This window comes from Hipposideros armiger, unplaced genomic scaffold (genome assembly GCF_001890085.2).
Source record: "Hipposideros armiger isolate ML-2016 unplaced genomic scaffold, ASM189008v1 scaffold_577, whole genome shotgun sequence".
In the NCBI taxonomy this organism is placed as follows: domain Eukaryota; kingdom Metazoa; phylum Chordata; class Mammalia; order Chiroptera; family Hipposideridae; genus Hipposideros; species Hipposideros armiger.
The window spans coordinates 95039-108394 of record NW_017731927.1 but is presented as its reverse complement, the minus strand read 5'-3'; the positions used below and the strand labels follow the sequence as shown (position 1 = coordinate 108394).

The window sequence follows — 13356 nt, the reverse complement described above, 5'->3', positions numbered from 1 at the left end:
AATACATAAAGAAAATACAAACTGGTATTCTAAGTATTTTTCTCAGTCTGCTGAGATCTTGCTTCCAGGTGTATCCTTTATTTGGCTCAAATAAAGTTTTATAAAAATTCTCAATGTAAGATTTGGATGTTCTTACATCAAGGTCTCATATCTTTCCAGCATGTGTTATTTTCTTCAATCTTGCAAATCCCCAAATGGGCTTTCTTTTAGGCAAGTGACCACAGAGAACAGAGCTGTGCTTCCTGAGGGAATATGACATTAGCTCCCAGGAGAAAGGAATACGTTTTGAAGGTTTGCTCCCTGCAGTTCCTTCTAGTCAGAAAGACAGCACCCTTTGGGACCACAGGATCCCACAGAGGTTCTAAAGAACTAAGTCCCATGGGATATAAGAAAGAGCAGTGTTTACATCCTAACAGTCCTTTCAGAGAAGCCCGGCCCCTGCTAACAAGTTACCTTGAAACAGAAGTTTGAGAGTTCAGCGAGGGAAGACAGCTCTGAACCAAGGTTACTAAGAGAACAAGAGAAACAGCCTCCCCATGAGATCTACTGTGTCTCTGCTGACTGCACCTGGCGTGGATCTTTTGGTCCAAAAGGTACATCGTCCTTGAGAGAATCTTCTGTCACTGAGCCCTGTGACCCAAGTATCTATACACACTGGCTAAAGGATGTTATTACACACGGTGAGACTCGCTAATAAACCAGCCATCCTGAGCTGCATTTTATCAAAAATCTACTTCCAGATTCTTCCAGATGTGGAAAACTGACCAGAAGGGAGATGAATGGAGATATTAATACTGAGAAGTGAGGGCTGAACAAAAGATAAAATTTCTTCCTCGAGGGAAAGCCATAAGTCAGTTGATGTGTAGCTGGTTCAGTTCAGCTCAAGGACTCCTGGGGCATAATTTTCATACCCAGCGAGTATTATAAAAATTCCAGATCATAGATTTGGACAGATTCTCTCTCTCTCTCTCTCTCTCTCTCTCTCTCTCTCTCTCTCTCTCTCTGCCATTGTAAGCAATGCTGTAATGAACATAGATTTGCACATGTCCCCTCACAGTAGCATCTTGGATTTCTTCGGATAATTACCCAGAGTGGAACTACTAGGTCCTTTCTTGTTATAGCCTTTATTTTAAAGTCTATTTTGTCTGGTATAAATATTGCTACCATAGCTTTTTTTGTTGGTTTGTTTCCATTTTCAAGAAATATCTTTTTCCCATCTGTTTACTTTCAGTCTGTGTGTGTCTTGATCTGAAGTGAGTCTCTTGTAGGCAGCATATGTAAAGGTCTTGTTTTCTGATCCATTCAAATACCCTATCTTTTGGAGCATTTAATCCATTTACATTGAAAGTAATTATTGACAGATATGTAGTTATTGCCATTTATAATTCATATATACCAGGGGTGCCAAAAAAATGTACACACATTTTAAGAGATGTTATTTATGTTCAGGCAGTAGTTCATAATCAGAAGTGTCTGGATGCTGATGGTAACCACTTTGAACACCTCTTGTAATTGCAGAAGTAAAACATGATTCGTATTCATCTTTTGTTATCAGTATATATTGAGTATTACAATTAATAGTTTTTTCCTTTCTTAAAATGTGTATACATTTTCTTAGCACTATGTATATATAGTCTTAAAGAAGCCCCTCTAACATTCCTTATAATACTGGTTTGGTGGTAAGGAACTCCTTTAGCTTTTTCTTGTCTGGGAAGCTCTTTATCTGTCCTTTGATTCTAAATGATAGCTTTCCTGGATAGGGTAATCTTGGTTGTAGGTCCTTGCTTTTCATCACATTGAATATTTTGTGCCAGTCCCTTCTGACCTGCAAAGTTTCTGTTGAGAAATAAGCTGACAATCTTATGGGAGCTCCCTTATAAGTTACTAATTACCTTTCTCTTGCTGCTTTTGGGATTCTCTCTTTGTCTTTAACCTTTGCCATTCTAATTATAATGTGTCTTGGTGTGGGCCTGTATGAGTTCATCTTGCTTGGGACTCTGCACATCCTAGACTTGTATGTCTACTTCCTTTACCAGATTAGGTAAGTTTTCAGTCATTATTTCTTCAAATAGGTTCTCAATTTCTTGTTCTCTCTTCTCCTTCTGGTACCTCTATGATGCGAATGTTGGTACGGTTGATGTTGTCCCAGCAGCCTCTTAAAGTATCCTCATTTTTTTGGATTCTTTTTTCTATTTGCTATTCTGATTGGGTGTTTTCTGCTACCTTATCTTCTAAATTGCTGATTCGATCCTCTGCTTCATCTAATCTACTGTTGATTCCCTCTAATGTATTCTTCATTTCAGTTATTTTATTCTTTATTTCTTGCTGGTTCTTTTTATGTTTTCTATCTCCATTTTTATATTTCCTGTCTGTCATGCTGGGTGGGGCTCAGCTCCTGGCAGATGAACGCAGGATTTGGTGAGGCCAAAAAGGAACAACAACAGAGCCACAGGTAGGGGGTTCATACCACTATATTATATTCTCGATGACGGCTGGTCGAGACACGAGAAGCAAACATCTGTCAATACCCCAACAAGGGGTCTTCTTGCACCACTGTCTTGCTAGTGGCCGGGTGAGACACAGGAAGTAGGACCCACAGGATCTGCACCATCCGAGACACTGGTGCTTGCTAACACAACCATGACAATTATGTGCAAAACAATAGTAGCTAATGGCCAACTGGTTACAGCTGATGGCCATCTAATAACCGAGCCAGCAACTTTCCATGTGAGGTCGAGCACCTGGAAACTGCCCTTCTGGCCCTTCCCCAGCACTATCTGTTTGTTGAACTTCTCCCTGAGATTATTAGCATCCTTATAACCAGTGTTTGGAACTCTGTGTGTGGTAGATTGCTTGTCTCCAGTGTGTTTAGTTCTTTCTCTGGAGCTTTGCTCTGTTCTTTTTGGGGAAAATGTTTCTTTGTCTCCCCATTTTGGCTGTCTCCCTGTGTTTATTTCTATGTAGGCTGCTATGCCTCCTGGTCTTAGTAGAGGGGACTTATGTAGTAGGCGTCCTGTGGGACCCAGTGGTGCAGTCTCCCTGGTCACCAGAGCTGGGTGCTCTAGGTGTGTCCCTTGTGTGGGTTGTGTGTGCCTTCCTGTTGCAATTGAGACTTGATTGCTGTTTGCACATCAGTAGGAGGGACTGACCCTCAGGCTGATTGGCTGTGAGGACTGGCTGTGATTACAGTGGAGGAGCTGTTGTGTAGGGGCTGACCCTACAGAGCAGGGTTCACTTTAGTGGGGCTATGGTGCCTGCCCCATATGGTGCCTTTGGGTGTGTCATCCTTAGAGGTAGCTGAGTGATGCTCTGGCCCAGTCCAAAGCTTGCCACAGGGCCTGCCAGGCCCAGGGCCTCCTGGAAGGAGACCCATGGTAGGCCAAGTTCAGTTTCAGTCTGTGCTCTGCCCAGGGCCACCTGTCATGAGTCAAAAGCAATCCAGAGATGGCTGCCATCTGTGCTGTGCTTGGAGGGGCCTTGAGAGGCTAAGCCACAAGTGAGGTCAGCTGTAGCTAGTGCTGGGCTTAGGGCTGCTCAGTCAGAGGTATGGGATCTGCTAAAGCCTGATATTTCTTGTTTGGATTTTTTGAACCTTTGAGAGATTTTAGGAAAGTCTATAGCATGAGCCTAGGCAGGCCAGTGTTACGAACTCTGTTACAGAAAAGCCACTGGAAGCGGCTTGGGAGGGCCTGAAAATTGAGTTGGGCGTGGTCTCAGGGAATCATTAGGACGGGCGCAGACAAAAGATGATAGCCTGTTTGGAGACTCAGATATGGAGGCCTCCTGTGTCTGCACGCAGGGAGGGGGAGTGCTCAACAAAAAAACAATGGCTTCTACCAGCTCCTCCATCTGAGAGAAAGCTGCCCCTCCAGCCCTCACTCTGCAGCTAGAAAATTCAGCTCCTCCCCGTATGTCCCTGGTGCCTTTCAAGCTGCTGCCCCAGCGCTGGAGCTCAGAGTGAATGAGTCCATCAGCGAGCAAGTCCATACACGGTCCTTTTAAGAGGAGCTCCTGGGAGTGCAGCCGCCCTCCGTTTCACTCAGCCACAATCTCTGCTGGTTTCCACACCTAGAAGTTGTGGAGATTTCTCTCCCTGGCACTGAAACCCTGGGTTGGGTAGGGACTGGGCCCCCTCACTCCTCAAGGAAGGAGGACTTCTGCAGCCGAGATATCCCTCCTGATTTGTAATGGTTACACATGAGTGTGGGACCACCTGTTCCGCATCTCTGCCCCTCCTACCAGTCTCGAGGTGGCTTCTTCCATATGTCTGTAGTTGTAGGGCTTCAGTGTGGGGAGCGATGGTTACAGGTAATTCAGAGCCTTACAGACTGGCTCAGTTAATGCTTAACCTGTTTCTGCTCCTAAGGCATTGTCTCTGCCTGCACCTGGAGGGTGCTTACAAGTTGTTGAGGTATGTGGTGAGCATGGCCAGTTCCTTAGGAGACACTATAGATAGATGGCTATCTGGGTTAATGGAAGAAAGTGTCCTGGGAAGCTAATCCCCTAAAGCCCCCCTGATCTTTAAGTCTCCAGTAGATAGTTAATGATCTGCTTCTGTATGAGGTAATGCGTAGTTGTACCTGCAGTGTTGCACGTACTCAAACTGCATATATTGGTGAGGAAAAATAAACTCAGCGCTTCACCATCAGTGAAGACCGGCCGCATCAGCATTTGTGTGAGTGTCTCTTTATTCATTCCCACTCCCCCCTTCGGGTACTGATCGACTTGTGGCAGCTGGCCCGCCATACTTCAGTTCAGCTAGCCTTCAGGTGATTATCAATAATGGTTGTCTTGTGGTTTAGTTGTAATTAATGTGGTCCTGAGAGGGGGTGAGCACAACGTTTACCTACTCTGCCATCTTGACTGGAAAATCCAGGAAGGGTGTAATAGCTTAAGATTTGTAACTATATTTTGGTGATAATGATAGACATATATGTGCTGCTTTGAATCAAGTTTTCCTAACTATTCTGAGTTCTTTCCCTCCCAAGGTTGTAACTACACACCCACAAAACCAAATTCCTCTTCAATAATATTCTGAATCACTTGCTTCATTTGCAATTTAAATAGAAATTATGAAGCTATATGGAATATGGGTAAATATCAATAGTAAATTTATGGTACAGACAAGATTTATGTAGTAATCAAATTTTGTTTTCTGCTTTACTTCATGTCTACTGGCTTCTTTTAAAAATATTTTTATGATAGATGAAGTTTGGAGCTTTTCACAAGTTAAATAAATATAAATGTTTTTGAAAGTTACAGAAGTTTCTGATATCTGTTCAATCATTTAGACACCTGAGACGTTTTCACAGTTTCATTCATATCAGCACGTAGGCATTTTCTTGGAGTCTTCGGCTAAATTTCCAGGATTCTGTGGACAGCAGTCTGAGCTAGCCTGTCATGGTGAAGCAAGATGACGGTCACAAAGAAGTCGTTTCTAGTGGATTTTCAGATACTAAATGTGGCAGATTGCATTTTCCAAAGATGGCCACAAGCATATCTTCCATCCCACAAACTCTTCTGCTAAGTGACCTTGCCACTCTCCATCAAGAGCTAGAATTGCAGCCTGGGCTCTCTCTGGTGACATACTACAAATACAATGTAGCAGCAGAGGTTTCATTGGGGACTCAGGCCAGGTCATAAGAAGCCTTGCAGTTCCTCATTGGGCGTTCTGGAACAAACACTCTCTCTTGGGATATTGCTCTCAGAGCCAGTCTTCATGCTGTGGGAGCCCAAGCCATGGAGAGGCCCATCTAGGTGCTCTAGTCAGCAACCCAGGCTGAACACCCAGCCCACACCAGCATTGAGGACAGCCATGTGAGTGAGTTGCTTGGATGTCAGCCCAATCAAACCTGCATTCCAGCATGCATGAGATACTTCCAGGGGAAAACTATGCAGCTGAAGTCCAGTCAGGAAATGGGAAAGATGGGTTTTTCATGCTTCTGCATTTCTGGGAGTTTGTTTTACAGTAATAGATAACGAGAACAGTCTTTTCACTGCACTCCCTGATGGTTCCCTTGTCCTAAAAACCCACATGTGGACCCAGCCTCACCTCCCACACTCAACTCAATCACTTTCCACTTTCCCTTAATGCAGTTTCTCTTTTCTCAGGGGTTTTGACCCAGGAGTCTCTGTTCAGACCCTTTTTAACCCTGTCCTATTGACTGGCTCCTCTGTGTTCATGTCAGATTTCTCCTCCTGTTGTTGTTTTCCGCTACCTTCCTCTCCCTAACAGCACCAACCATTTCTTGAGATTGGGATTGTCTCTCCCACAAGGTGATGACTAGAACACAGTGGGCGCTACATCAATATGGTTGTTTCAATATAGGTCGCAACCAGCAGAAAGGATTCAGCTCGGGAGCCTCCCAAATCTTCCTGTGACTACACTAGACAGTACTATCACAAAACCCACAGAATTTCACCCAAACACATGTCATTTTAGGTAAAAAAAAGTTGGCTATTTAAGCATCTGTGAGGGAAGGCCACCTTGAAGGTCAGCATGGCATGTGGTCCAGTACAGATGGACTTGACCAGAGGCTGCTGGAGGACTGTGAGTTGAGACCCCAATTGTCCTCCACCTCATGACCTTATAAGGAATTACAAGTTCTATCAACCAAATATTTTACCTCCTCTTTGTATTTCTTTGAATGGGAACTTGTAAATTTTAAACACACAGCAAATGGAACTATGTGCTTCTTTAGGCTGCCTAATGTAGGGAGTTATTTTTTTAATTAAGCCTCAGACTATCACTTTTGATGCTGTCACCTAATTCCCACTTCTGAGGCCACAACACTATTTTTGAAGCCCAACCTCTAATCCAGGGGCTTATCCTTGAACCCTTATAGACCCAAAGACATTCTTGGCAATCCACCATGTCTAGTCCTTCCTCAACTGCAAAGCAGCAAGGTGATCTTTACTATAGTTGGGGAAGATGCACCAGAAACTGCCTCCGTGACATTTATCCTGTAACTCAGTTGGGTTATAACTACCTTGGGTCAAATGATCATGATTTTTAAGATCCTTTTCTAGTCTGGCAATCCTATGTATGTGTGCTCACTTTTCTAAAATGTGAATTTTTTCCTTAAAATTATTGACCTTTGTCCTTATATATTGTCCAATTTTACTCTATTCAAGGGTTGGGTCAGGCACAGCCAATGGGTAACTGACATAAGATCTGTATATTTATAACTAGAACAGCCAGAAGGCCACCAGCCATTCTCCTAATGGACCAGTTATGTCTTTAGAGCCCAATTACATTTTTTTTTTAAAGATTTTTATTGGGGAATTGGGGAGATGGGAACAGCACTGGGGAATTGGGGGAAGGGGAACAGACAAGTTGCTGTCATTTTGTTCTTCAGTCTAGTTGTGGAGGACGCTGCTCCACTGGCCCAAGTTGGCACCATCATTGCGCTCTTCCCGGGTGAGGCAGATCAGTCGCCGGCTTCCGGACGGTCGCTCACTGCGGCTGCTGGCTGCTCACGCTGGCTGCTGGCCACATGCGGCAGCCCATGGCAATCCACTGCAGCAGGGGCTGCAGCCTACGCCATCGCCAGCGACTCACGGCAGCCCAGCTCCAGGTTGAGCTGTTGTTCAGCATCTTAGCTGTGGAGGGCAGCATCACTGGCCCGCATATGTGGGATCTGAACCGGAGCCCTCTGGCGTCCCAAGCCAGCTCCTAACCATCGCGCCACTCGGTGGCCCTACAAATTTATCTCTACAGGAAGTTAATGTATTAAAAATAGAAGGGCCGGCCGAGTGGCTCATTGGTTAAGAGTTGGCTTGGGAGGGTGAGCTCTGAGCAGCAGGGCCACCAGTTCGGATCCCACATGGGCCAGTGATGCTGCACCCTCTACAGCTAAGATGGTGAACAACAGCTCGACCTAGAGCTGGGCTGCCGTGAGTTGCTGGTGATGGCGTAGGCTGCAGTAGAGCTGCAGTGGGCTGCCATAAGCTACTGTGAGTGGCCAGCAGCCAGCGTAAGCTGACATGAGCCACCATGAGCGTCTGTCCAATGGCCGGCGACAGACCTGCCTCAGCCAGGAAGAGTGCAATGATCACACTATCAACATGGGCCTGTGAAGTGACATCCTCCACAACTAGAGTGAAGAACAAAAGGACAGCAACTTGTCTGTTCCCCTTCCCCAATTCCCGAACACTGTTCCCTTCCCCAACTCCCTAATAAAATTGTTAAAAAAAAACAAAAACAGAAAGACTCCTAGGCCGGCTGAGTGGCTCAGTTGGTTAAGAGCTCACTCAAGAGTTTGAGCTCTGAGCAAGTGGTTCGAGTCCAGCCCGAGCTGAGCAGCCGCTGAGCTGCCAACAGGTAGCAGGATGGCTGAGCTAAAAAAAAAAAAGAAAAAAAAAGAAAGACTCCCACCTCTACATAATTAAGTTTTATTTTCAAAGGTAAAGCTTTTTATATGCTTTTAAAACATGGAATTTAAAAGTTATTAGGCAAGTCAGTCAGACAAAGCTGTTTACAGCAGTTATTAAAGAAGTGGTAACATTTTACCAGTGTAATATGTCAGAATTCAAATCACAACTTGGATCTTCAACGATTCAAGTATTTTATCCCGCACAATAAGGCGTGGTCAGTTTTAAGATAAAATTCCACCTCTGGATATCCTGTTCTCAGTGAAGTCTTTCTTCATTACCATCATCTCACACAATAGGGTAGCTGGCCGAGGTGGCAATTCCACAGTGATTGTTCCGGTCTTTGGCCATCTTTATGTAGCCCTTCTCACCCCAAGCTGTACCCCAGCTGAAAGAGAGTGTTTTTCATTTTATACAGAGTCAAACACATTTGTCTTTATTAATAATAACACTTAATACTTAAACAGTATACAAGGGGCCCAGGCTGATTCAGAATCAGGAGAGGCAGTTCTTGTTCTTAGTTGAGTTCTAAACCTGTACGTAACTTCTATCCCCAAACCTTTCACAGAACTGCAAAATTCTAGAGAGTAAAAGAAAACTCTTGGGGCCAGATGTGTTTCAGAATTAAGAAAATTTTCAGGGCCGGCCGAGTGGCACATTGGTTAAGAGCTGGCTTGGGACACCAGAGGGCCCCGGTTTGGATCCCACATATGAGGGCCAGTGACACTGCCCTCTACAGCTAAGATGCTGAACAACAGCTCAACCTGGAGCTGGGCTGCCATGAGTCACCGGCGACAGCGTAGGCTGCAGCCCCTGCTGCAGTGGGTTGCCATGGGCTACCGTGTGTAGCCAGCAGCCAGCGTGAGCGGCCAGCAGCCGCTGTGAGCAGCCAACCAGAAGCCAGCGACTGATCTACCTCGCCCAGGAAGAGTGCAATGATGGTGCCAACTTGGGCCAGTGAAGCAACGTCCTCCACAACTAGACTGAAGAACAAAACAACAGCAACTTGTTTGTTCCCCTTCCCCCAATTCCCCAGCACTCTTCCCATCCCCCCAATTTCCCAATTAAAAAAAAAACCTTTAAAAAAAAAAAGAAAATTTTCAAATTTAGAAATGTAGTGGTACAGAAACTATATCAATACCCCAGCAAGATGAGACAGTATCTTAATGTTATAATCAAACATTCATGTCTGTGTTCATCCGAAGTGGGATAAAGACTTCTGGGATTTCAGAAGTGTGCTCAAGCGTTTGAGGACCTGGATACATACTGATTCCAAGGATTCCACTTTCAATTTCAAATATAAGTATTTTTGGCAGTTTATACCTGTTCTTGACAATCCAATATTTATTGTTATCTGATTCAGCTCCTTCAAAGCCATAGCCAACCACCAGAACGCCATGATCCAGCTCTTGGCTGCTGCACTCTGGATCATAATAAATGCCTGGGGAAGTAAAATTCAATGTTGGGGTGAGGACCTCCAAGCGACATGTGACAGTAACCCAGCATATCAACCACAGTAATGGAGGCATCCAGTTAAATGACATAAATCCAAATAAGATTTGAAAACAAGATCTTTTTTTTTTCTTTTTAATCTATGCTTGGGATTTAGTCCCTCATCTAACGCTAGCAAAAATGTGATTTGGCACAATCTCTTTTGTAAATAACTTGTCAAGAGGCATAAAGCCATATCATGGAAGCCATATCATTCTACTTTTTTGGATGCCAGTCTAGGAAATAGCACAGAACACAAAATTATTTGAGCCAAGGGGTCTTTCCAGTTTTTATTACCATAGTAAAATTCTTTGGAAAATTTAAAGCTCTAACAACTGGAAAAAATAAACTAAGCTATATCAATCAAATTATATAGTCATTTAAATATATTTATGAAGTGCTTAAAATCATGGGGATATGGTTCAAGTAAGGTCAAATGGAAACATGAGGCATAAATATTAGTGTACACAATGAACAACTATGTTACATCCACACACTCAGAAATCCTACATTGAATTATACAAACCAAAGAATCGATGTTGCTATATGTCATGGCGGTTTTCCAATTTTTCTGCCTAAATTTCTACATAGACAAGCACTTACCTTCTTTATAGAACTGGAAGCTGTAATGGCTTGCATCTATAGAAACGGAAATAGGCCCCACTGTTGCCACTGCCTTCATAAGGGACCTCTCCTGCTGATGGATGTCCACAAAGCCAGTGTCATTGGCAACAGATTCCTCTGGCTTGTATTTGCAGGATTCATCCTGTCAAAGGTAAAGAGGAAGAGAATTGAGTACTACCGTGCACCTCCTGGGGAACATCAATTTAAGACAGTTTGCAGCTTAATGATTTCCAAGTTAAGTTTGTTACAAAGCATCCCAGGAGGTTAAACGCTACTGCTTGTTTTGAAATTGAAAACCCAGCTGGTGTCTATTCAGTGAGATACTCTCGGTCTACCTGTCTACAAGGAATTTTTCACTCTGGTGAAATTTGTACTCTATATAGAATGGTATGTATATCTCCACATAATATAAAAATAAGAACTGCTTATATGGTAACCATCTACACAGAGAACTGTTCAAGGCTAATACATTTTAATGAAAGCTCTGTCCATTTGCATATATAGATTCTACAATCTAAAATGTGAATTCTAAATATGGTGTTCTGTTTTCTCTAAGGTGTTTAACTTTCAAAAGCAGAGCTGGAATGATACAAAGATAGGGATCTTTGTTTACCTCGGCATGATATGGGTAGGATTCCTCTGAGTCCAGGCCTCCATTGTACTTTACATACTGGAAGGCATTATCCATTAGGCCCCCATTGCAGCCTCTATTGCCTTGAGACTGAGAGCAATCCACAAGGTTCTGCTCACTCAGTGAAATAAGTTTGCCAGTTTTCCGGAACATCTGTCCTTCGAGGGCACCAGTTGCACTAAAAGCCCAACAAGAACCGCAGTGACCCTGAAAACAAAATTTAAAACCTCTCAGTCTACAACACAAAGAACAAGATTTTGACAATAGCCGATATGTCTGAAAACTTTCTAAAAATAGCGAACTGCATACTGTCCCACATTTTACCATCGCAAGGGCACCAACCCCTGAATGGCGTTACTCCTGGAGAGAGATCTGCTGAACACTGTCATACCTGATTCTTCACAGGAGTTACATAGCCTTTCTCTCTCCAATCCACAGATGGGGGGATCTCGGCAAAGAGAGGTTCCCCAAACACTTTCCCTTTCTTGTGCTCCTGATTTTGAAGGCCATTCATCACCTGCCTGAATTCTTCACTGGTCTTCAAGGAAAGAGAAATAGAATGTTGAAAAACAAGGGATTATTTGGGTATAGTCCTGAGGAGAGGAAGCACAAGTTCAGCCTCCCAGGCCACACTTACCATGTCGCCAAAAGCGTTCATTGCCATGGTGAAGCTCTGTTTCCCTTGGTTGTATTCCTGGTTGTGCAGGTCAATCATTTTCATATTCTTCTCCCACACTGCTCTCCTCCACTCTTCTTCATTCTAGAGGTAAACATAACCTATCCTCTCTATTTCTATTTAAAACCAACAAACCTCCACCAAGTGGATTTGCAGACAGACAGGAAGAGAAACCATGGCCAGGCAAGGTTTATACTTCTGGGAGCTGTTCTCCAGGCCCCACACAACAGGGATGAACGCCCATAGTGCTCAGTAACAGGTAGCATGAAGTTATTGCCTTGGTAAGAGCCATCCTCAAGGAGCTACTTTCTGCTATGAACTCCCAACAACATGGACCATTCTCTGAGGGGTCCCTCTGGACAGTTTCAGAAGTTACCAACCAAACCATATAGTTTCCTGTGTGTTGCCGTCCACTGGTTCCATTGTGCATCTAAACTTCCATCAAGTTTTGGAGCAGTTGATGCTATTCCCAAGCAAAGGGCAGTCAGGAAGAGTGAAGGATTCATGTTTCAAAAATCTAGGAAGGGAAAACAAGTGAGTATCTGATTAAACCAATCCTTCTAAAAAGCTATTTTACTTTCTTCTGAGACGTTATAGCCACCCGTGATGGCGCAAAAACAACTAACTTATCCTCCCAAGTATTTACACACAATCTGTGGAGGGAAGCTAAGCATGTGGGTGAGGTGTTTTTCCATAGACCCCAATTCTGCCCCCAGGACAGGACCAGGCTCTGCCGGAGCTCAGAGCACCTCTGGGGCCAGGGGACCCCGACCCTGTACACGGGGCCGGGCCTGGGAAGTGCCAGCTGCTCCCCGCCCTCCGCACATTCCCGCCAGGCCAGGTCCGGGGACGGTGCCTCCTGGGACCCCTGAACCCTCCATCCCCAAGGCTGACGGCCACGCTGGTTCCCGGGATGGCCCAGCAGCGCCAGGTCCAGGCCGCGGACGCTTACCTGCGACAGGAGCAGTAGACACGTGTAAGGCCAGAGAACTCCGAGGCGGGACTGTGGCCCAGAGGCAGCGGATTTAAGACCGGGGAATTCGGCCTGTTCGGACCTGCCCCCACCCACTCCCACCCCTCCGCCTGCCGGCGCCACGATTGGCTGATTCGGCCTGTGGGTGGGGCCTTCAAGCGCTGAGGCACCTAGCTCCAGATTAGGCTCCGTCCTGGTTTGTTCCTGGCGGATCCTACTTGCCTGGGATTGTGGGGGCGGGGGAAACGGCGCTGAGGGCCCTGCCTGTCCTTTAGTCCTAGAGTTTTTGGTTAACATCTCCGTAAGGGCTGAGAACAATATAATCTAGCCTAGCGGTTCCTATATATTCCACAGCAAAGGTGGAGTGGGGTGGAAGAATGTAGACCCCAGGGCAGATGTGTTATCATTGTTTCAGGATAGATGCAGCTGGGTTTTGGAAGAATCTGGAATGGAAGGACAATACCCAAAACACTGACTCCATGGCCAAGGCCTAAATCCTTGGAAGGAAAGGGGAGGGACTGGGTGGGTCTCCTGCGAAGTCTCGGCATGTTGTAATGATCCTTTCCTGTCTTGCCCAGTCAGGACTCT

At 44.9% G+C, this 13356-nt stretch overlaps 1 protein-coding gene across 2 annotated transcripts; it reads right to left on the bottom strand.

The window, feature by feature from the left end:
* Window positions 1-8397: 8397 nt before the first annotated feature.
* CTSL (cathepsin L) lies at window positions 8398-12848 on the bottom strand. Of its 2 annotated transcripts, XM_019624082.1 has the most exons (8): window positions 12748-12848; window positions 12176-12312; window positions 11757-11879; window positions 11511-11657; window positions 11102-11326; window positions 10468-10630; window positions 9697-9814; window positions 8662-8761 (listed from the first exon to the last, which is right to left on the bottom strand). In XM_019624082.1, exons 2-8 carry the CDS (start codon window positions 12299-12301, stop codon window positions 8662-8664), a joined length of 1002 nt encoding a protein of 333 aa, XP_019479627.1. In that variant the 5' UTR covers window positions 12302-12312; window positions 12748-12848. The 2 variants fall into 2 exon arrangements, with proteins under 2 accessions (XP_019479628.1, XP_019479627.1); XM_019624083.1 differs by lacking the exon at window positions 12748-12848 and having other exon boundaries at window positions 8398-8761; window positions 12176-12301.
* Window positions 12849-13356: the final 508 nt, after the last annotated feature.

What these genes read in the sequence shown, in the direction of transcription:
- CTSL (XM_019624082.1), bottom strand. Translation starts at nt 12,301, where the DNA reads ATGAATCCTTCACTCTTCCTGACTGCCCTTTGCTTGGGAATAGCATCA. An exon ending in TAACTCCTGTGAAGAATCAG is followed by an intron (nt 11,327 to 11,510) that starts GTATGACAGTGT and finishes TTTTGTTTTCAG; the next exon opens with GGTCACTGCGGTTCTTGTTG. An exon ending in CCTACCCATATCATGCCGAG is followed by an intron (nt 10,631 to 11,101) that starts GTAAACAAAGAT and finishes TACCTTTGACAG; the next exon opens with GATGAATCCTGCAAATACAA.